At 41.0% G+C, this 23,726-nt stretch overlaps 1 protein-coding gene across 6 annotated transcripts in view; it reads left to right on the top strand.

The window, feature by feature from the left end:
• CALD1 (caldesmon 1) overlaps positions 1-23,726 on the top strand; it is a 175,791-nt gene that overhangs the window by 127,606 nt on the left and 24,459 nt on the right. For 3 of the 6 annotated variants that reach the window (XM_066184478.1, XM_066184476.1, XM_066184477.1), the window contains 3 exons: positions 19,989-20,135; positions 21,342-22,290; positions 22,922-22,996. In XM_066184478.1, the coding sequence (XP_066040575.1) occupies positions 19,989-20,135; positions 21,342-22,290; positions 22,922-22,996 (1,171 nt within the window). Of the gene's footprint in view, positions 1-23; positions 86-19,988; positions 20,136-21,341; positions 22,291-22,921; positions 22,997-23,726 lie in introns of those variants that run through there. The other 3 variants (XM_066184480.1, XM_066184481.1, XM_066184479.1) reach the window with 2 other exon arrangements.

Genomic DNA, 23,726 nt, shown 5'->3' with positions numbered 1-23,726 from the left:
AGCTGCCAGCAGTTTGCACTGATTCATACGCTGCAGACATGATCAGCAGATCATACTGCAGGCAGAACTTGTCAAGCCTCTCCAAGTGAGTTGCCAGTTTATTATATCTGTATGGGTGCTGTGTAGGAGGTGCTGGAATGGTGGAAATGGCAAGGGGAGCAGAATGGTGTAACAAGCTGAGAAGCTGGTTGTACTGGGGAATGAGCAATGGATATAGATTGGGTTCTTTTGCTTCTTTTTTTTTGCTACTTTGTGCTCTACTTTCTAAAATCTTTGTGTTCATGCATTTCTCTCGCCTGAATTGCAGGATTGTTCAGGGGCAGAAGGATATGTTGGGAGAACTGGCTGCTAATCAGAATTCTATTGATGGGAAGTTTGCAGAAATTTCCTAGTTTGTGTGAAAGCTTTTGCATAACTCAGATTGCTTAATTCACTGAGTAAATAATGTCCTCATGGCACATTCATCCCTGAATGTCAAAGGGAAAGCAAGAGCAGACAATCAATTAGCCTGTGTAATATTGCCAGTAATATAATCTGCTTTATTTCTGTCCTGTATTGTTTTGTTGGTCTGCTTTATGAGTTGATGGGTAAGAAACAGGACACTGCTATGTTTCTAAATTGCTGTGATTTATATAAGGATTTGGTTTAAAGCTTGGAAGAGGTTTTGAAGAGCAACTGCGATTTTTCTATGTGTTTTTTAGAGTTTCCAGCATGATATCCTGTGCTCTTGGAGGGAGAGGGAGCTCAGGGATTTCCAAAACTCAGCCTCTCCAAGAAGTCCCTTCCAGGAATCTGAAATCCTTCACTGTGATTTCAGAAATTAGGCAATAAATAATAATTTAACTAAAAGCATATCAAATGACATTTTCTTGTGTGCTGTTCTGTGGTGAAACACAGCCACAAGCCACAGCAACCAGCTCTCCCATACCTCTGTATGGGAACAGGGAGCAGCCATGGGGGGATCATAAGTTTCTCTGCACTCAGTGCAAGGGGAAGGCAAGAAAGGGGAAAGGGCAAAGCTGGTGAGATTTGGACACTTTAGTGATTTTATAAGTGGTGAAAATGTTGACTCATGAGACCTGATGTGGGGAGCTGGCCCTAAATGCAGGCTGGACCTCTCAGGTGACCTTGAGATCTTTTCTAGTCTGTGCAGGACCTGGTTTAGGGTGGTGTCAGGGTCTGGCTGTTTTGTTTTAAATACTGGGGGCCATTGGATGTCCTTGCTGGGAGATATTCTCGTCCACTCCCTTTTGGGCAGGAGAGGCAACCAGCAGTGTGCTGCCTTTATACTTGGCATGTCTGATGTGTTGGGGGAGTGCTGGGAGCAAAGTCTTTGCTTGAGTGTGAAGTGAGTTCACTGAAATCAGTGGAATTATGCCTTAGTGCAAACAATCCTTTTCTCCTCAAGTATGATAAGCTACTCTACTGTTCTTTTCCCGTATCTTGACGGTCTTGGGTCCTGTAACAGCTTCTAACAAAAGCAGACACACCTTGAAAACCAGACATGGGTTTCTTTTGTCAAGACTCACAGTAGCATGCTTGGGGAAGAAAAGCGAAGTTTTCTTAGGTAAGAATTCTGAAGAGATATCAAATGTGTGGCCAGAACTTGGAAACTGATTTATTTACTTGTAACAAACATCTCTGTGACCTCAGGCCAAAGGAGGGACGACACCTTTAGCATTATCCACAGAGGTTTCTTCAAAGCATTGCTCAGAGAAATACATGATGAAACAGTGCCCTTCCCAGACTGAGGCATAACGTAATCATTCCAAGTGCTCATGTCTTCTCAGGAGATTGCAGTGGAAAAGAAAAGGAGTATTAAAATTCTTATAAGTTAACTCTCTGGAGACTCTCCAGGGAAAAGGAGGAGGCTGTTATTGCATTATTTTGAATGAGGTACTATGTGATTGTTAACTTCTTGCAAATGTCCTCTAATAGCCCCTTTGTATGATCATTTCATCTGTGTTGTTTAAAGATATTTTGTATCCTTTCAGTGGACTTGTGGTATTTGTAGAAAAATTTGTAATTGCTAAATAGCTGAACATAATCCTGTTAGCATTTGATACACTAGAAATTAAAAGCAGAAGCTCTAAGCAGAGCCAAGAAATTATTCCGGTTGGCCTGAAAACATGAAGCCTGTTTAATAAATGTATGGGGATTGGCTTGGCTCACTGTGCTGGACACTAAAGTGTTTACTGTGCAAGTTCCTGGAGAAGGCAGAACTTGTCTTTGCCAACAGGTAGAATATTTTCTTCCAGCAAATGATAACTTCAGTTTTGTTGTTGGAAGCTCAGGTTTTTTGCAGCATTTTCTTTGTATTGTAGGTGATCTTTTCTGTTTCTTGTCTGGATGTTCAAGACAGATATCAGCTAGTTTTTTAGAAGAGAGGGGTTTAAGAGGGCTCCTCCACAGATGGCAGTGGTGTTGGTGGCACTGTGTTATCTGGTTAATTCTGCTCCAAAAATTGACGCTGTTAATTTTCACTTGAAGCTCTCTCCTTCTGGTCTTCTCTTTTGACCATGCTCTTCATTCCTGTTCCCCAGTGGGCAGAGGCCTGAATCCTTAATTTATAAAAGCCTTTTTACATCACTGAGGTAATACAAGAAGGACATAATGTGACTACAGAAAAGATGTGTGAAGATGTTTGCCCATAGTAAGGTTATTTTTCTGTTTTGGAAGCAAAGAATCCCAGTCTCAATTCCTGAAAGTGTCTCTTCCCCAACAGTGACAAGTCTGCATGAAGAACTGAAACATTTTTGAGTGGGAGTTTCTGCGGCAGAGGAAGGACAGGTTTATAGGGAAACATACGAGATTTTGCAGCCTTCTTGCCTCAGTGAAAGATGTTGTTTTCAGCACCAGAAAAGCATTGGCTCTCAGGAGCACAAAGCTAGACTGGAGTTTTGAGCATCCACCTCAGTCTTAAGTTGAGACTGTGAGCATCAAACATCTAAAGTTGTGTCAGAGAACAAGTGACTTGGGAGAGTTTCATGAAAATTCTGAGCTAAATTCTCCACCCTGTGCAAGCCTTGATTCAAGCCAGGAACTTGCTGCAAATCCAAATGCCTGAAATGAGCTGTGAGAACTGCTTCTGATGAAAGGTAAATTTAGTAAAACCTAGAAAATACAGGAGAGTTTTGGCCAGAACTCTTTCAGAACAGTTCAGAGAAGAGCTGGTTATGAGTTCATGTCAGGTTTCTGAAATTGGCTTTGTCTAAATTAAAAGAATAGGAAATACTTTTTTTTTTAATGTTTTTTTTTTACAATTTCTAGATAAGAAATTACTGAGCCGCACCTTTGCAGATTTTGTAAATAAAGATTCTGATTTTTTTAATCTTTTGATTCCAGTTGACCTACCTTTAAAGAGAAAAGTAAAAAGAAAGAGCTTATATTAAGGATTTGCTTTCTTGTTCCAGGCTGAATTAAAAAACAAAACAAAACGAAACAAAAAAATTCCAAAAACAGCCCTGAATATTTTCCGTATCACTTCACTCTGACAAGGGTTTTTGCTTCTGCTTCAGCAAAACTAGAAAATCCATTGTTAGTGCTGATCTTACATCCAGATAGCTCCTCCACAGCCCCACTGTTGGCATAGGTGCTCAATCAGTGGTAGATGGGGGTGGTAGAGCTTTATCCTGCTTCTTCATACCCCTGCCTTTCCCTTTCCTGCCAAACCTGCGCTCCTTATCCACCCTGTTCCCAATTCAGCGTAAAACAGGAAAAACTCAGGGAAATTCTCTGGTAATTACTTTAGGCCCTCTTTGCTTTTCAGTTCATATATATGTATATATGTCCATATAAAGCAGATGAAGTCAATTATGTCCAGTAAATTAAATCCTTAAATACTTAAAAATGCAACCAAGAAAAGCACTTCGATCAGTCATTGAAATAATTGAAACATGGAGGCTCAACTTACTGTAACTTCTCATTCTATCCATGTTTTACTTTGTAAAAAATACCCAAAACATTTTAAAGAACCCTTTCTTGCACTATTTTCATGTACTGACTATTTGATTTATGTTTTGGGATGTGTAAGCTCTTAAATGTAGTGAAAAAGTCTCCTTGAGTTCAGTAAAGCAGCTTGCATGTTATAAGTGGCCACAGAGCCAAGTTTATAATTACATATCTGGAAAATGTTAGCCTTCATACATTTATCCATTCCAATTTTAATTCTCCATTTCATAAAATCTATGACCAAATTTTGGAGCCCAAGCTAAGCTGATGCCGTCCTTTTCAATTTAAGGCTCAGCCCTTTTATTCTCCTTCTGTGCTTTACTTTTATTAGTTGCTATCTTTTTGTGCTGATGTGCAGCACATATTGTTAAAGGCACTTATTAGAGCTGGAATTCTACAGCGTGGAGACTGTCCTAATAAGGAGAAAAAACCCAGCCCTTTATTGGTGAGGTAAGAGAAATCAGGCAGTGGATGATTTTTTTTTTTTTTTTTTTTTTTTTTTTTTTTTTTTTTTTTTTTTTTGCTGATTGAGAAGGATAAGGTGCGGTTTGGCAGGTACTGCATGGGTTTGGCGTTTGCTGACACGGTTCCTCTTTTCTGCAGTTCAAATCCTTTGCAGAGCAGACAGGGAGGGCTTCCCCTATGCCCCCTTTTGCCTTCCCCTCCCCTCTTCCTTCTCTTTTCTCCAAGTGTTCAGCTGTTGCTGTGAAATCTCACTCTGACGCTCAAACTGGACGTGGTAAAAAGACGTTTTTGAAAGTCCAACAGTGCAATACTGTAATCATCTTTTTGGGGGACAGCGAGCACACTGGAAAACACATTTCCATGTAGGTTTTTTGGGGTTTTTTTACCTCTAAAGCATTTAAGCACTTTGTGAAGCTGTCAGAAAAATCACACTGTAGTCCAAGGTATTTTGAAACAATTTCTCTCTTCTCCAAAACCCACTATTGAAGCAAAGTACTGGCTACAAGGTTTGCTCAGATTGCTCATCTGTTTTTTCCTTCCAATTGCTTTGGATGTGCATATTGAATTCCAGAGATGAGCAGCACATCCCAGCCTTAAATACAGGCTTCACATCTGAAGTCAGTGCAGTTCCTTGACTTACAAGCCGAATTATTGGGAACAAAGATTTAAATGAGGGCAGAAGCTGGTATTTTGAGGTTTTTGTTCCTCAGTCTCTGTTTATCTCTTCGTAAAAGAATACTGAGCCAAGTATTGGCTCTGCTTAAATTCACTTTGTGCTGCATCAGGAGAACTGAAACTGATGTAAAGGGGCTGCCCCCTTTCCACCTGGTGTTCTGGTGTGTTTCTTTGATTGGAGGAGGAATTATGGTTTACTTAGTCACTAATACCCAGTTTTCTCTGTCACTCTCTTGCTCACTTTATTCTGAATACTGTACATTCGCTGGCATCACTTGTGAAGCAATTTCTTTTCCTCTGCTCCCCACCATAGTAATTCTAGAGTACATATCCTGTCATTACTGGCATTAGCTTAATGTAGGGAAAGGATGTGAAAGACAAATGGATGATAATAAAGCAGAAAAGGAAAATAAACAGTTTTAGTAGCAGGGGTTGGATGTACCAGCTCACATTAAGCAAAATATACAGATGCACCATTAGGTGTGGACTACTCTCAAAAGCTTAATAAACAACTCCTTTTTGGGGGGGATTGGTAGGGTTTGGGGTTTTTTGGTTTGTTTTTGCAAGATGCTAGTTTGAATTCAGATTCTTCCTCAGTCAGAATTTCTCTTGAAGATCAGGGACCTGGGTAACTTAGTTTTCTTTTTTAATTGCATCCACCACTTTTCCATATACCTTGATGAAGCAACAGTGAGGGATACTCAGTTTCTCATGAGCAAGACTGACTCCAGCAGAACCTGGCATGCCAACTGGAGAAGATGAACTCTCTGCAAGAAGTTTCACTGTGAACTGCAAATCTTTTTCAGATCACTTTCAATATGCCTTATACTTCTCTTTGGCAGGATCTGGTCCTGCTGTGGATCCTTGAGGCAAACATTGCTGTACTATGGGACAAAAAATAAAAGGTGATTCTGGTTCCAGACTGAACAGTATTCAGAAATATCTCCTAACTGGTGTGCTATGTATTTAAAAATTTTGAGAAAACAGTTCCTGGAGAAGCCGTCCATGTGCATTTGTTTTCCTTCCCACAACTCTTCTAGAAATGTGGAGGCCTGTCCTAGAGGTGTGTCCTTGAGACCAATGCACTTGACAGTACAGGATGTAAAATTCTGGCTTCTGTTTGGTTTGCTGAAGCCAAATTGCCCACAGGCCTTTCTAACCATAAAAATATATTACATGTTTCTGAACAGGAGGTTTTTGGCTCGCCAGATTTCATCTGCAATTTGTTCAGCACTGGAATCGCTGCAATGTAATTACAGAAGTACCTTCTATCATCACCACTGTTGCTGTCCTGGGTCGTTCCTTACTATGGTTTTTTTGTTGCTTGGGGGTTTTTTTGGCTTTGGGTTTGGGGTTTTTTTGTTTGTTTTTGCTTCTTTTGTTATACCTGATTCAGTGGAGTTTGTGACTCAGCAAGAGGATCATGGGATGGGTGAACCTCACAAGCTCAGTGCACTGTGGGTTTCAGCATCCACAAATGATGTGTGCCACCATCAGTGGAATCTTTGCAGTCTCTGGTCACTTTCTGGTTGTTCCTGGCTTTCCAGCTCCCATGAGCTACAGTGACATTATCCACTGTCATGTGTTTCCTTTCCCCCCTTGTTTTTTTTAAATTTTGGGGTTTTTTTCCCTTTCAGTCATCTCTTTATAGTGTTTTATTTGATTATTTTGCAAAGCCCAAATGAAGTATATTCCAACCCTACTGCATTCTTTTGCACACTGATGTCTATAAAAGAAGAATCCCATTTTTAAATTAGGGTGTGTATTTTGCGTAACACTCATCTTTCCTCTGTGAAGCCTGAGGTTTTTAGGATTCTGTTTTTCCTGCTAAAGGAAAATCACTGGTATGTGCTTGAGGTGTATAAGATGCTGTTGTGCATCTTGGCCTTAGTCGTCTCCCTCCTCCTGGAACAGGAGTGGTCAGACACATCATGTCAGCAGTTTTCTTTCTCAGGATTGCAAAAAGCCCAAAAGCCTAATTAGCAGAGGCCACATCTGTTTCCAAAACCTGCTAAATTTTTACTTTAGTTAGAAAGATGAAGTTTGAGGACCAATTTTCTCCTTGTTCCTCTGTTAAATTTTCCATTAAGGCTGTAGTGAAGCAGTTTTGTTGTTCTCTGAAAACATAGCTTTTACTCAAGGCTTACCAAACTTAAAAAACTCTCTTAGGACTGTAGCAGAGCTATCTTGATTTTCCCTATGGTCCTTATCTATACGGCTGTGAAATCTTCCCACTGACTGCATGTGCCTTAGTGATAATTTGCAGCCCATTCAGCTGAGTGCAAATATTTCTTTCTTGTGCATATCTGAGAGCTGCATTTGGTCCTTTGGCAATTTGGAGAAGCCACGGAGTTAATTACTTACCTGAATTCCTGGAGTTTTCCCTGTCTTTCAAACTCACCCAACACCCTGTGAAGTGATGAGGTAGGAGACAGCATCTCCTATCCAGCCCTGTGTTTATTGCCCCTGAACAATTTTGAGTGGTGGTATTTTGAGCAAACTTTGACCAAACGTCCAGAAAACCTGTTTGTATATGATTATATATGTGCACCAACACTGACAGTCTGTGTCTTGCTCATCTTGAACTAGCAGAAGCACCCCTAAGCGCATCCAAGGGCACCTGGTTGGCAGAGGATTGCAAGTGTTTGGGTTCAGAGTTACACCTGTGTTTGATGTAGGTAGTGTCTGTTGGCCTCTGGATCCTGAAATGAATGAATCTTTTTTCACTGAACATCCCTGAGCGTTAGTCATATTGGAACTGGAGCACAAGGGAGTTTAAGCAACTCACACAGGAACCTGCAGCAGAAGAGGAGTCACATGAAGTCTTTGATACCTCTTTGTAACTCTCAGCATGTTATTTTGAATTAAGAGCAGTCTTAAATTATTATTCCAATTTAGAGTATTGCTGATCCCTAGATCTTTTTGTTACCTTGTAGCTGCTAAAGGTTATCTTCTTCAGATAGATGATTAGCATGTTCTTGTTTACTCAGTGTTCTGGGTTGAAATGTGGTAGCAGGTTGGACTACGCTCCGTGTGAGCAGAAATTCAAATTCTCTTACACTTGTCCTAGTTCTTTGTTGTGCCAAGTATTTGTCATTTTATATTGCCAAACCCTTGCTTTACAAAAGTTTTACTTTCACAAAAGTATATTGAATGTAAATTTGCAATCCAGTGCTTGGTTTTTGGCCCCTCCCAGTGCCTTTCAGGCTGCATGGCTTAAATTCAGTGACGACTTTCATGAAAGGATAAATGGAATTGCATCTCCCTTGCAACTGACTTGGTATGTGTCTGTGAATGGTTACTATGGATTGCTGAGAAGAAGATACTTGGATGAGCAGTGCATGGTTGGATCAAGTTTAGGGTCTGTTCTCTGGTGTTATTTCTAAGGATCCATCTGCTGTGCAAATGCCTCCAAAATCCATCTGCTGTGCAAATGTTTGAGAAGTCTCAGTGACACCCCAAAGCACTCTGTCTTGCAGTCCAGGTGAGAGGGGAGAAGTTTTGACTTGAATCAAGACTAAGTCCTGCAAGAGCTGGTGTTGGAAAGGTTGATGACATTCAGGTCAGTCCCATAGACACTGTGGGACCCAAGAGGGAGCAGTGAGAGCTGTGATGCACAGAAGACATTCCTGTGTGATTTCCTACAGTTTCTTTAGGACTAAAACCTCTCTGCTGTAGAGCTGGTGTTTTCTCACTCTATCAGCTTTTGGGAGTCCTACCTCACCATGTCCTACTGAGTTTTCTGTACCTGTTGAAGCTTGAGAAGCAGAAGAGTGTGGCAGCAAGTGAACTCCTTGTTTCCCAGTGGTAGGGTGATGACCCTGAACCCCATTTCTCATACTTTCAGCCATTTAAGTGTATCTCAGTTCACACCCCAGTGCTTTGAATGATTCTGGACTGTGTTGAACCTTGCTGACCCTTGTGGAAAGTCCAAGGTGCTTTTGCAGTGATGTGGCCACAAGATCCCCTGAGCTAAACTTGCTTTTGGCCCTTCCTTTCCAATTCCCCAGCAGGCACACCTTTTTTTTTTCTTTTAATTGTAGACTACTGACTTGGAAATACCTAGCAACAGAAGTCATTATTTAAAATGTAGAGGAGAGGTAGGCCATCACTTGATCAGAGAGAGCTCAGGTGAGCATGTCTCTTTGTTTGGTATGCCAGAAAAAGACATCTCAGGATAATTCTGTCAGTGGCTTTCATGTGCTTTCAAGAGTAGAGTGGAAGTCAGCACAGTGCAGCTGTTGGAGATGGGACTGGGAGGAAGGAGTCCACATACTTGCAACAACTCCCTTTAGAAGTCGCTGGAAGTTTCTTCTTGTAGCTTCAACAAGTTTTTGAGGCAGGTGTGAAGTAGTGCAGCCAAAAGAGAACTGTATCTGCTCTGTGGTTTAGACTAAGAGTAGTACATTCATTTATATCTCTATTTTTCCATTCCATAAACTGGCATTATGATAGTCATAATACCCACCACACAGAAGTCAGAAAGGTTGCAAGGATTGCTTAACATTTTTAAAACATGTTGAGATCTTTTGATGGAAAGAATTTAACAAGGGCCAAAACTTGCATAATAACCAGGGGAGAATAGCCATTGGTCTGTATTCACTTTTGGAACGTAATGAATTATACCAGAAGCCTTGGCTTAAACATTTGTGGGTGTGTACGTTTAATGATGAATTTTTTGATTACCCTTTCTGTAAAAATGTCATTTGAAACTGTAAGATGGCTTTGCTTCCTGGTGATGGAAATTGATCAGGGCTTGTCTCCTCTCACCTTTGGGATCAGATCCTTTTTTGGCTGCCCTTGCAGTCTGTTTCCATTGGCTGTATTGCTTTCTTATCACAGCAGCTCTTTGCCATCCTTCCTGTACTGATGGCCACCTGTGTAAAGCATTTTGCAACAGCTATTTCTGACGGGCTTCCTGTGTGTAACTACTTATTCTAGAATGAAACTGAAATTATCAGCAACAACAACATAAAGGGTGCCATAATAACCACGGTGATTTGATATCACACTGAGTATTGCACTGAATATAAAGCCCCTCACCCTGTCCCTGTATCTCCACAGGGCAGTTTCTCTGTTTTGGGTGCCTCTTTACAGCTGCCTTTACACTGTCTCTTTGGAAGTCTCCAGGTTGTGGGCACTTTTAGAGCAAGCAAATTATTATTTTCTACTAATACCTGGTTTTCATCTGGATACTTTCTGAGAATAGCTTATAAGTTGTGGATAATTTGTTAGTGAGTCTTTGAAATGGAAGAGGTTTTTGTTGGATGCTAGAGTTCTGTGAAAAGGGTTGTTCCTCCCCCTCCTTTTTAAAGAACAGTGGCTTTGATTTGTACTTGCAGTGTGATTAATCAGCTCTCATGAGCTCTGTCAGCTTTCCAGACAGTATCTCCAGTTCTGAGTTTGGTAATTTCTTATGAGTAACTCCTCTGGAATAAGGATTACAGTGAAGCAATATGAGAAGAATAAGCACATCTGAGGGAAAGCTAATTGAAAGGATAAAGCCAGGATATTTTATTGTGTTTATGTGGGTGTAGTTACAATGGCTGCATTTCAAACTTCCAGCTGTTTAATCTGCACAGTGCTGTTATTATACGATGTCTGCAAATTGTTGTAACATTAGTGTGCTGTTCAAAGGGCTGTACGTGACCCTGGAGATCTGCATGGACCTGTTTTATGGAAGGGTTCTTTACCTTTCATGAAGGTGAAAGACACATCAGGATTAGCTTTCACAGCGATGCATGGAATGTATCTGCCCCTAATCCTATTAGCAAATGAAGGGATCTGCACTAATAATTCCTCTGCTGTCTCACTGGAAGTGTCTCCTAATCACCTTGGCTGCTGACAGTAGGCTTCTTAAACACCTCAGAAAGAGAGAACTGCTTGCCCATGTTAAAAGCAAACAGCCATGAATTTCCCTTGAAACAAAATCCACACCTGCACAGCATCCATGAGCTGTGTGCATGGGGAATCGGTACCGGAAAATGTTGAGACATCTGATTTTCATTAATTTTTTCTTTCCATTCACCTCATGTTGTAGCATTGGATGTATTTGTAATGCCGTATTTCCCCTCAAGTGGTTTATTTCAGTTATCATAAGAGTTCACAGTCTTCTCTGTTTTGGTGCACGTTCTGGTCTTGCATTTCATCTGCTATCCTGTTTGTGGCATTTATTTCAATATTTAATCCGCTGTGGTATGTTAAGGCTGTGTCCTGCTAGTGCATGTTTTGTGCTGGGAATAGGGGATAAAAAAAGATTATTCTATTATTATTTGAATAATTATCTGGTAAAATTATTTTTCCAGACTCCCTGTGCGCAAATACATGTATTGTACTTTGTTCGTCAGCCCAGTGTTTGCTGTATTTCTGAAAGCTTCAGCAGACATCCTCAGGGACCTGTCTGGCTCTGAGCAGTAGTCATTTAGTTACAATCTCTAATCCCCTGGGAAAGACAGAGCAGTTTTGATGCTTCACAGACACCAGACTAATGCCAACACCCATACCTTCGGTGGAGCAAGCAATAAAAATACTGGGTTCTGACTGTTTGTAGGTGTTTCAGATCAAAGAACACTTTGGCATAGGCTGAAGTCACTGAGTGAAGTGTAATCTGGGCAGTCACAACCTGCTGTGTTACAGTTTCCCTTTTTCCAGTCATGGAGGGTTGTGGTTTTCCACGCCCTAGACAGCCCTGTGAACCTGGCTGGATGTTGGTGACAGCCACTTGCCCAGTCCTGCTGCTTTCGCTCTCTTGGCTATTTCCAGAAGGATCTATTTCCCTTATCCCTGTTCTCCCCCTATTTCTCTATCAACGTTCCTCCAGTTCCCATCTTGTGCTCTGCAGGGATGGAGGCTCCTCATCCCTTTGCTGCTGTCTGCCTCCTCTCTCCCTGTCCACAGTCCAGGGACTTATCTTGTTCCTGGCCTACAGACCTCATCTGCTATTCCTGCTTCCATATTCTTCCTTCCTGCCCCACTGAGTATCTCTGTCCCACTCTGTTCAAATCCATGATGAATTTCAGGGTCAGTCCTAAATCAGAGACCACTGGTTTGGATATGAAGCCATCCAAGACCTATAAAAAGGTTCACCCCTGGCATGGCAGCATTTCAGTGGCAGATGAGAAAACTCCTTTCAAGGTGGGTCCAGCACCCTTGGTGGGCATTGTCTTTGATATCAATCCCTGTGATGCTGTGAATTTTCTTCCCTTCAGCGCTCCCCTGCTGTCGAGTCCTGGCTTGTGGGTCTTCATTATACCCTGCAAAGCCTGGCAGGCAAGAGAAGATAATGCAGGAGTGCAAAAGGCAGTTCTGCTCAGAAATTTGTCATCTTTGAAAACCAAAGCCTTGCTGCATATCCAGTTCCACAAATTGCTTGTTTTGTCAGGGGGGATGGTAAATAAATATATGCTCGGAGTTGATTGTGAGCAGATTTGGCATGGTGATGGGGAATTAGGGTGTGTGACTGAGATTGGTTTGGATATTAATGTTTCATTCCTCAAATAAGTGATTCTCTGAGTTAACTTTCTTAGTCTTTGTCTTTACATGGAGCAGGTTGAAATTAAAGAAGCTTTGTGTGTATGAGATCTTATCCTCATGGTCCTGCACTGCCTTTTAAGATACAGTGCCCTTAAAAGGCAGCAATCCTATTAATCTTTGTGGAGGAAATAAAGTGCAAGTGTTGATTTGTTAAGAGGTTCTCTATTTCCTAGAATGCTGCATTAAAGAAGCGTTCAAAGCTGGTAACCAGGGTGAAAGTAGATAAGCAGATGAAATTGAAGGCTGGGCTTCCAGGTCAGCAGTACATACATGATTTATTATAATTCAGTTTGTGCTTTCCTGAAATCAACAATTTGTTCTTTTTTGCTCATTTCTGAGGATGCAGCTTTAGAATAAAAACAAATAACACCATAAATTTTATTTATATATATTTAAGTTAAAATTATATTTTTTTCAAAAAATATTGCCTTCTGCAGCTACTGGGCTAAACTGCACATTGAGTTAGATCTTAATTTTGGATGCAATCAGTAAGCTAGCAATTTGAGGTATAAAAGTGCCTTGAAAGCCATATTAAATATAGCAGCCCAAAACCACAAGAAAGAAAACTTCTTATTTGTCTTTGCAGAAATTGTGGATTGTACATTCTAGGGCAAATCCTGTAAAGCCTGACTTATGCCTCAGCTAGGCAAGATGCCCTTTGTTCTCAAGTCATATGCCTGAAATACTACTTACTGGGTAAGGCTGTGGCATAAATTATTTTGGATTTTATATGCAATAAAGCACTAGAAGTTGGAGGTGGTGGCAGCAAGCAATTTGCTCCAGAGTCAACAAATACCACATTAACCACAGTGGTATGCACACTGATTGGGTTTTGCTCCCACTTTTTCACATTTGGAAAAGCAAGCTTGTTTTGTACGCTTTTTTTGCATGTTTGCCACCTGCCAGGGAAACAGAGATCTGGGTGAACTCCACCAGGCTTCAAGGAAAACAGTAAAAAATTATCAGGTAGAAGCATTTGGACTTTTATTGTTTTCTGCTCAGTTATTCTTTTTTTTTTTCACGTGAAACTTCTAAATTAGAGCATATTCAATATGCTGCTCTGCTCACTGACAGGTCAATGCCATGTCTATTGTTATGCAGTAGAACTGCAGAGCATTAGGCTTCACATATTGAGAGAATTACGTGCTTCCCCCCGGTACATTTCCAGCAAGCACTTTTATCTAAATATAATATATGTTGGAGGCAAATTTGACATTGTTTCAGTAGCGGCAGGATTTTACCCTTCATGTTTGCAGCCCTGCAACTGCAGCCCTGATTTATGCTGAGGTGCTCAGAGGCGATTTACCAGAGCTATGTGGCTGTGGTTGGAGAATTTGCTTGCATTTCATATTATGAAACAGATCATCAGTTTTAAGCCATGAGGAAAAGGAAAAAAAAAAAAGAAAAATAGGCACGTGCATGAGTCATTCTGCCTTTGTGCAGAGCGAGGCTGTGATGGTACAGGCTGGGTCTAACTGCAAGGCCCAGGCTTAGGGCTTGAATCTAAAACCAAAGGAACTGGGCTGTTACGAGCAGGAAAAAAAGAAAAGAAATTTTTCATTGGAAACCTTGGACATCTACAAAGCTGAAATTTATGTTTTCAACTGAAATGGGTAATTTGGGAAGCCGGGATCTTTCCTAGAGGTTTCAGTGTCATCCCCAGCAAAGAAATAAAAATCTCTGGGTGGTTTTGGCATTAATTACTTGGTAGTCACCAAGGATTTTTTGTTGTCACTAGGGAGTCTTTTTTCCCTTTGGTTTTTACTTTGCATTTCACTTTTTATCCTTCATTCTTTGATGTGGATGGCTTGTAACTTAGATTTCAGAATCACACTGTTAGAGGGATGAATGTACCTACTTTTCCCTTACCTGTTAAAAAACCTAAATGGCAAAAACATAAAAAAAAGAGGAACCATAAGAAAAAAGCTACGCAAACTGAACCTCTCAGAAGACCTTTTCTTTCCCATGCTTAACTTTTTTTATGTAAACAAAATAACAATCTCCCAGCCAAGTCCTTAACCAAAGTAAACAATCTAAAGGTTTTGCTCAGCTGAAACAAAAAAAGTGTTAAAATGGACAAAAGTTTTAGCCTTTAGGTATTTTAGGTCAAGGTTTAAGGTAGAAGAGATGCTTCTAAAGGTGTGGTAGGAAATTAAGGGTGCCAGAAAGAATGTTCTTCTGAAAAAATATTTGATAAGTGGTTACCCTTCAGAAAAAAATAAGAATCTTTGGAACTTTGAAAAAGAAGAGAGTGTATTAGAAACACAGCATGAAAATTAAGTGAATGAGAACATAATACACTGAAAGGTGCATCAGTCTCTGTTTTGGCTGGAGAACTGTGTGCATATCTGGGTGATTTGCCTGCTTGGAAGTACAGGCTGTGTTCCTGTGGAGAATGGATGGATAAACAGAGTAAAAGTATTTGTGAGACAGAGATAAATTGTGAGCAAAATGAGAAAAATGTACTGTTTCTAAATGGAAGGCTGTAGTGTTTAAATCCAGCAGGTGCCACCATATAATCTAATCTAACTTCCTGCACATAAGTGTTAGTGGAATTTCACCAAGCTATCTACAACGAACCCAAAAATCAGTATTATTTTGTAGTATAACTTCCAAAAAGGCATCCATCTTAATGTGGAGATGCAATAGATAGATGTTTCATCGCTTCTTGTGTATGTAATTATCCTCACTGTTCAAAATATGTGCTTAATTTCCAGTTTTAATTTGTCTTGGTTTCATTTCCAGCCTTTGGTTAATTTTATCCACTTGTCTCTCCTACGTTCAATGTGAAAAGAAAATGGTGCATGTCAAGTTGAGAAATATGTGAAAAATATGGGTGTTAATATCAGTATTCATGCACAACATTTGACTGAGAACTGTGGTGGCATGTCTGCATGTCTCCATCATAATCCCATGTTTTCACTCACTACATCTTTTTGAAGCATGAGCATTTTGGACTGAAATTCTGCTCATTCCCTCAACAAAATGAATTTTCTTGAGCAGGTCTGAGCAGAATGTGGGAAGCTCTCATTGAATGATGGAGGAATGATTAGAAAAAATGGTTTTCCCCACAACTGTCCCCCACCATTCAGCACATTTTTAGATATGACTTAAATGAAATACAGCTGAGATTGACACGCAAACCTTGAGAGGCACAGCCCTCTGTGGAGGCTTGTGCACTTGTTATGTTGGTTTGTTGGTTTATTGGGGTTTTTTTTTTGAGGTGGAGATTGATCACTTGTTTATATTCAGGATTTGAAGTGTGCCTATCATAACACAAATTAAGCGAACAATAAAAAGATTAAAAACGTATGGAATCATAAATAAAATGGGACTGAATATCAACAGTGACACAAAGAGCACTCCCCACTAGGTATTTTAACAAAGCCCATCCTCACCCCACCCATCCTTTCAGGAAGAGCCTGGGTAAATAGAAAACTTTCTAAAAGCACAGAAGGCCAACAAATTCAACTTTTATAGACTCAGTCTGGCAGTGAAATTTGTCATTGAGGGCATTTTACTGACATCCTCCATCTGACATAAATTTGGACACACAAATCAGCAGATGTCACTTCAGCTGCTGTGGTCTTACGTGATAAGGGGCAGAGGTCTTAGAAGTAGGTTAGGCTGCAAGTTGGAGGTGCAGCAGTTTGGTACAGGATAAATGATCTCATTTCTTGGGGTGGACCACAGAAAAAATCAATCTGTAATACCTGTAAAAGCTTCAGGATAACAAAGTAGTGTGGGAAAGAGCTTGTTGAATAGGTGCAGTTATGTCTAATTGAGTCCATGTTGTGAGGGCACTGCTAGGAATGCAAGGTGTTTCTGCAGGCATAAAAACCAGACTGACGTATGAGTGAATCATGGAGGAAAGAAGAGGCAGATGTGAGCTGCCTGCTTAAAAATCTTAAAGACTTTTGTACTGTTTGGTATTTCTGACACTCTTGAAATGGAGTCAGAATTCAGATCCACAGTAATTCTTTCTCCTTGCCTCTTCTAGAATGGAGTAGTGTGATCCAGCTCAAATTAGGCAGGTTTTTCTACTCCTGTGAAAAATAGGAAAAAGAATTTAGATTCATCAGGTTTATTTATGACTCACTGAGGGCAGATTGGGCTACAAATTATAAAGTTTCTCTTTAATCAGAATGCACACTCTTTAGAATGGGGACCAAATCTTGCCCTAACTTCATAAATTGCCTACTGTAGCAAGCCCATGAGCTTGATCAGGAAATTTCAGTGCTGTCATAATTCAGACAATAATAATAATGTAGTAGTACTGGGCAAGGATCTCCAAACCCAAAGTGCCTTAGATAATGCTCGGGCTGATTTGCAGTTTCAAGTGGAAACCAGTTAAAGCTGGATTGTATGAAATGGTTTCAGCACCACTATCATCCCAGCTATTACCAAGTCTCTTGCTGGGTTATAACGTTACATAAATTCAGTGTTTGGTATAAAATGCAGAGTGCTGTATTTCTCTGGAAAAGGTCTGAAGCAAATGGCCACATCTCCTGTATTCCCAAACCAGCAGATTTATTTTTCACTCAAAGTTCCCCCACCCCTCCCCGCCCCCTTCAATCTGAGGGCAATGTTTTTAGACTTACTCAGGTACTAATGAGATTTGTTGTTGAGTTCTTCAGGTCTGGCATTTCAGCCCTTGAGAGTGGCACTTGATGATCCTTGTGGGTCTCTTCCAACCCAGAATATTCTGCGATCTGAATATTCCACGTGAGAGTTGTATCAGCAGGTTTGCATGCCTCTTTGAGATCATGCTGTGCTGTAGTCTCATTGCCTGAGACAGCTGGAACAGCTGATTGTGGAGACATAATTGCCTGCAAAGCCATGTGGAAGGTGACAAATGGATATAAGTTTAGTTTAATTTACAAGGCTGCTCTCCAAGGGTGGAGAAACAACACAGACCAGCATGGATCATCAGATTTCCATCTGTCTGATAAACTGAGTGGAAATCTTGGAGAGATAGTTTTTATTATTTATTTACTCTTAGTCTGAAGAAAGTCAAAAGACATAGGCAATTGGAAGATAAGCCCTGAAGAGCTCCCAAATTGATTTTGCTTGTGATGGGTTGCTACAGAGATCTGTGACAGTGGGAGAATGAGGGTCACTCTTTAAACATAATTGTAAGGAAAACAAGAAACACATCTCTTATAAAGAGTGAAACTAGTTGTTCCTATGACTGTTTCCAAATTACTGGGCAGATTGCAGGAATGCTGGTGAACATAAATTAATACTTCAGGTGATTCTCATGGATGGAGCCCATACCTGGTGTATGTATTTGCTCACTGTAGGAAACTGCTGTGATATGTACTAAGGCAATGGATGTGTTTAGAGACATTTTCAGCTTTCTTAACAGATGATCGATGTGAGGATAAGTGTCCAAGGACAGGAAGTACATATCTGTTTAATGGATAAGATTTTGTGGGAATTTTTTGCTTAGGGTATTTTTTTTATTTCCTTTTTTAGTTTGCTGAGCAACTGGTGGTTTAAAGAAAGGCATCTTAAAGAGACTTTTCAAAGCAGTTGTTCTTGCTGTGTAGGGGTGTTCTGTGTGGGTACAGAGAGTGGAATAAACTTCTTCATCTCTGTGTAGTCTCACTGCAAAGACAAATCCTGAGCTATAGACACTTGGTATTTACTCAGTTGAGGCCACTGTCCAGCTGCCACAGACTAGGAGCAGTGTGTTCTCTCCCATGCCCTTACAGCTGGACTTCAGAGTTGAAAAGATCATAGGCTTCTTGCAGCCAGAACATCTTACTAATGAGGGGGGTGTAAGTTTGCTAATGCAGTTTTATTCCAGAGTTTCTTGTGAAAATGAAAGACTCCATTCGTTTATTATTCTGTTCATATCCTTTCTGTTCTAGACCTAAATGAAATGTTCATACCCCTTGAAGTTGCTAGCAAATGGCAGGAAATGTTTTTCCTTACCTTCCCTGCATCACCTTTAGGGCTTTTAATTCAGCTCCTTCCTTTCTTCCTCATCCCCCATTGTGACCCCTCATGGCCATGCTGCTCATGGTTTGCACTCTCTTTGAGAAAAGTTGTTTCTATAAAGAAAAAGCTCAGGAAGCAGAGCATGAAAGTAGCAAATTAAATTCTTTGGTGCACTGAGGATGAAAATGCTGTTCTAGGTCTGGCAAGTGGCTCAGCCATGTTTTACAATTTAAATTCTTAAAGCAAAATTGGGGTAACTGAATATCTGCTGAACCTATACTTTCAGCCTTCTTTCAGCAAAGGAGAAAAGTAGTATCAAAACATAGTGATGGGAGAGGTTTGGCCCCAAAGAGTCTGATTGATGGCTAAATCAAAATGGTTTAGTTCCTTTTAATGTTGAAATATTTGTAATACAAACATTATCTGTACTTGGTTTTAGTCAGTGCAGAACTCTGTTGTTTTTTGGGTTTTTTTGCTTTTTGTTTTTTTTCCTCTATGCTCATGGCTGCACTGCTAACTTAAATGTGTGACTATGTAAAGAAGGGAGACTTCTTAACCATGATGTATCAGATCACTGCCAAAAGCAAAGTAAATGAATGTCCTGACTGGGTCTGGCACATGTGATTTGCCTAATTCACTTTCCCTGCTCAAAAAGATAAGAGGAATGCAGGCCTCTCCCTTTATCTCACACAGTTATAACCTCAGCAAAGATTTGAATGGGACACAGGATTATTAGGGTTTTAAGGTCTTGCTTTCCTTTTCAAGTAGGATGAAACTAAATGTAATCATCTGTTGGGTTAGAAGAATACAATGGGTTCTCAGCTGTAGGCTTTCATCACAGCAGTGATCTTGTGTGATTTGGCCTGGCAGGGCTCCAGGCTCACAAAAAATTTGTGTCAAATGTTTGGCACTCAGAACTGACCACTGAGAGCTATTGTCATACTTGTGTCTCCCTGCTTTCTAGCCTTTAAAATGTAGAATACTGTCACCATTTTCAGTGTGTGATATTTAGAGGAGACTAATGAGAAGATGCTTTACTGGGTTCAATTTCAGTTCCATGAAACAGAAGTGAAACAATCTGCTCAAATGCTGCTGTGAGTGCTCTGACCGGATTGTGGTGCAGACTAGGAGGATGTTTGCTCTGCTACAGAGCTGGCCTTTTATTGATTTGGTGTTTTCTAGGAGCCAGCTGACCGCGTGGTGTGGCTGCTGCCTTCACAGGGACTATTTTAAGTTCACTTCTGAGAAAGAAAAGAAAATCTGGGCTCGAAATCAAGCATCTCAACTTCACAGCGTATTTTCACAACAGCACGTGGAGCAGCCACTGTAGCCATGCTTACTGTGCTCTAGAAAACTGCTTTTTGCTATTTTTTTCTCGGTGTCCTATATGCTAAAGCACCTTTGTTTCCCTGTTGCAGGCTGTCCTACCAGAGAAACGATGACGATGATGAAGAAGCTGCCAGAGAACGTCGCCGACGGGCTCGGCAGGAGAGGCTGCGGCAAAAGGAAGAAGGAGATCTCTCAGGAGAAGTAACAGAGAAATCTGAGGTTAATGCCCAAAACAGGTAAATGCCTGGTGTTTTTCACTGACAAGCCAATGGTAATTTTTGTTCAGAGTAGAGAAGTATCTGGGGGCGGTTTTCTTTGGTCCTTGAATTTGAAGTACTGGGTTTGGCCATCCTTAAACTGAAGAAGGACCTCACTCTGTGAGGATCACCCTGCCTGTGTCTACGTGGTAGGGTGGGAGCATCACTGACTCTGGGCCTGAGGTCATGCTCATGGCACATATCCAGATGTCCTTAAGGCTGTCTATGAGGGTAACTCAGCACGTGGAGGCTCTCAGATTCTCCCAGGCATGACTGCATCTGGCCTCACAATACACCACATCTTTTGTTCTGCTCACAGGGGTCATGGCATCCTGGAGCCAAAACACTGAGTGGCACCCAGTTCTCAAGCTGTGGCTGCAACAAAGGATGCTAGCTGCAAGGTGCAGGGTGTGAGCTCTAGAGCACAGCACCCACCTGGCATAGTCAGTGCCAGACAGGTATAAAGAGTAGAAAAGCTTATGGAAGGATGTGACACTTGGAATCATAGAATCACCAAAGTTGGAAGAGAGCCCTTTAAGGTCATCAAGTCCAACCATCAACCCAGCAGTGCCCCTGTAGCCCCTAAACCATTACACCCTATCACCACCCACTCGTCACAAGCTGAGTGGCTTTCCTCTCTGTCCAGAGCTGGCCTTTCTGTCCGTCCATCATTTGTTTAGTTTCTTAACATTTTCATCTGTTAAGAAAGCTGAAAATGTCTCTTAACATGATTCTAGAAACATCCATTGCCTCACTACATATCACAGCAGTTTCCTACAGCGAGCAAGTACTTACACCATGGATCTCCATCCATGAGAATCACCTGTTAGGTATTCATTTCTGTTCACCCACATTCCTGCAATCTGCCCAGTAATCTGGAAACAGTCATAGGAAATAATATCCCCAGATTTCCAGTGGCCATAACACAATTCATAGAAGAAACCTGAATAGTGATGGCAGGTGCTAATAGATACTGAGCACAAGAAGCAATTTATTTAAGGCAAGGAGAATGGATATAGGTAGCAAAACAGCAGCTAAACTTTGAAGTGTGTGACCCGTTGTGTTTTCCAACCACGGCATGATATTACAACAAGTTTTTTGTTACAACTAGTGAAGTGCATATGTTGTTAGAAAGAATTTTATTTGTTTGAGTTTTTTTGATGCAAACCTGTCCCTTTTACACAGTGTGGCTGGAGAGGAGAGCAAGCGTTCTACAGACGATGAAGCTGCATTGTTGGAGAGGCTGGCAAGACGGGAGGAGAGACGCCAAAAACGTCTGCAGGAAGCCCTGGAACGCCAAAAGGAATTTGACCCCACGATCACAGATGGGAGCTTGTCAGTGCCCAGCAGGAGAGAAGTAAACAATGTGGAAGAAAATGAGACCACAGGGAAAGAGGAAAAGGCTGAAACACGCCGAGGACGCTACGAGATTGAGGAGATGGAAACAGTCACCAAATCGTACCAAAGAAACAATTGGAGGCAAGATGGGGAAGAAGAGGAAAAAAAAGAAGCAAAAGACAAGGAGGAGGTACAAGAGGAGAAACCAAAGGAGCTTCCCATAGAGGAAAATCAGGTAGATGTGACAGCAGAAAAATCCACAGATAAAGAAGCGGCAGTAACTATAAATGCAGAGGAGCACAAAGCAGAGAATGATACAAATGCTGTGCCAGAAGGGACCCAAAGTGTAACTGATGCTGTAGAGAAAGAGAAGCTTAGGGATGAGGAAAAAGCTGAGGCAGAAAGGAAGGAAGCAGAAGAAAGGGAGAGGTTAAAAGCAGAGGAAGAAAAGAGGGCAGCTGAGGAAAAACAGAGAGCAGAGGAAGAAAAGAGGGCAGCTGAGGAGAGGGCAAAGGCAGAAGAGGAGAAGAGGGCAGCTGAGGAAAGAGAGAGGGCTAAAGCAGAAGAGGAGAGGAGGGCAGCTGAGGAAAAACAGAAAGCAGAGGAAGAAAAGAGGGCAGCTGAGGAGAGGGCAAAGGCAGAAGAGGAAAAGAGAGTGGCTGAGGAAAAGGCTAAACTAGAAGCAGAGAAATTAAAGGAAAAACAAAAGATGGAAGAACAGAAAATGGAAGATAAACAGGTAAAAGAGAAGAAAGTAGAAGATGAAAAACCTCAAGCAGCTTTCTTTAAAAAACAGGTACAGTAAACATTTTGCACCAAAACAAGACACCTGTGGTTTGTGTGAAATGTAATGCAAGAAGAGATTGAATTGAAACTTCCTCACAGATCTAGTCCTGTACTGAAGTTACTAACACGTGTGCTGTCACTCTCTCTTTTTAAAAATAAATCCCCTCCTGCTTACCAATAATTCAGTGCACAACATGCCTGGCCTCACTCCATCATTCAAAGAAAACCTCGCATGCTCAGACCACTGCATGTGCTCTGCTGCCTATTTTTTTCCACCTCAGCTGCTATAAACTGGCCTAACGCAGTAACACATGAGGTGGAGGCAGACACATCTTGGCAGAAAACATTATGGGCACCTGTTGAACTGTGTGAGGAATGCTGTGTGCTGAGCACAATCACAAGAAAGGGGCTCTGTATTGGGACACATGAGCATGGTGCCACAGCAGGGAGAAAGGCCCAGATGGGGGGAATTTGAGGATTTGGAGAGGGTGGAGGGGGCACAGCAGCACAGGATGGGGTTGTGGCTGCACACTGGATTGTGTGAACACAGCGTGGAGAAACAAAAAGTGCACAAACAGGTGCTATTAGTTAATTTTTTTTGCTCTAAAAATAAATAAATTGTTGAAAACCCAAAAACAAAGGAGGAAGAAAAAATGGAGGCTAAAAAGGAAAAGCTGCCAGAAGAGAAGCTCCAAGCTACCTCCATAAAAGATCAGGTAACTCATAAACCACTGATGTAGATGTGATAGGGAGACTTGAGATATGAAAACAAATAAGGCACCTATAAGTGAAAGTTGCTTCTTCAGCAAAGTACTTCAGCTTGTGCTCTATGTCAAGAACAAGGGAAATCCTGCTGAAATAAATAAGGATGAAGCCCCTTAAGTGCTTAAAATTAAGTAAATTCTTAAGGAGTTTGTTCTTTTGGGGCTTTAGGACCCATTCCTGTTTGTCTTGAAACTAATATTTCAGGAAACTCAGTTCAGTCAACAACACAAGTATGGTTTTTCCCTCTAGGGATGAATTTTTCAGGACAGTATCAACTAATCATCCTTCCCTGGTTTCCTCTCACTTTACTGTGAACTTTTTCCTTATGAACAAAACCTACTCTAATCATCATCATCATCATGATAATTAATAATAATCAGCATAATGGTAATAATTATCTAGGCCCCTTGGCCACCTGACTGCCTTAACTAATAATTCCCCTGCAAGCTGCAATACCCTGTGATATAAAACTGTGCATACCCAAGATTCTTCTTTTGTTTTAAAGAGAAAATCCACCAAATTTACTGCATTGCATTTCCACTGTAAACACAGGAGCTGGTGCCATGGTGTTTTACTGTATGGTAAGTAAATAAGATTCACTTTTCAGGGTACAGCTGGCCACTGGGAGCAGTGCTTAGTGCTGTGCAGTGGTTTTGGTTCAATGCACAGGTCTCAAAACAG

Source organism: Chamaea fasciata, unplaced genomic scaffold (genome assembly GCF_029207755.1).
Source record: "Chamaea fasciata isolate MVZ Bird 193981 ecotype frontalis unplaced genomic scaffold, bChaFas1.0.hap1 SCAF_5, whole genome shotgun sequence".
NCBI classification, from domain to species: Eukaryota; Metazoa; Chordata; class Aves; order Passeriformes; family Sylviidae; genus Chamaea; species Chamaea fasciata.
This window is presented reverse-complemented; position numbering and strand designations above follow the sequence as displayed.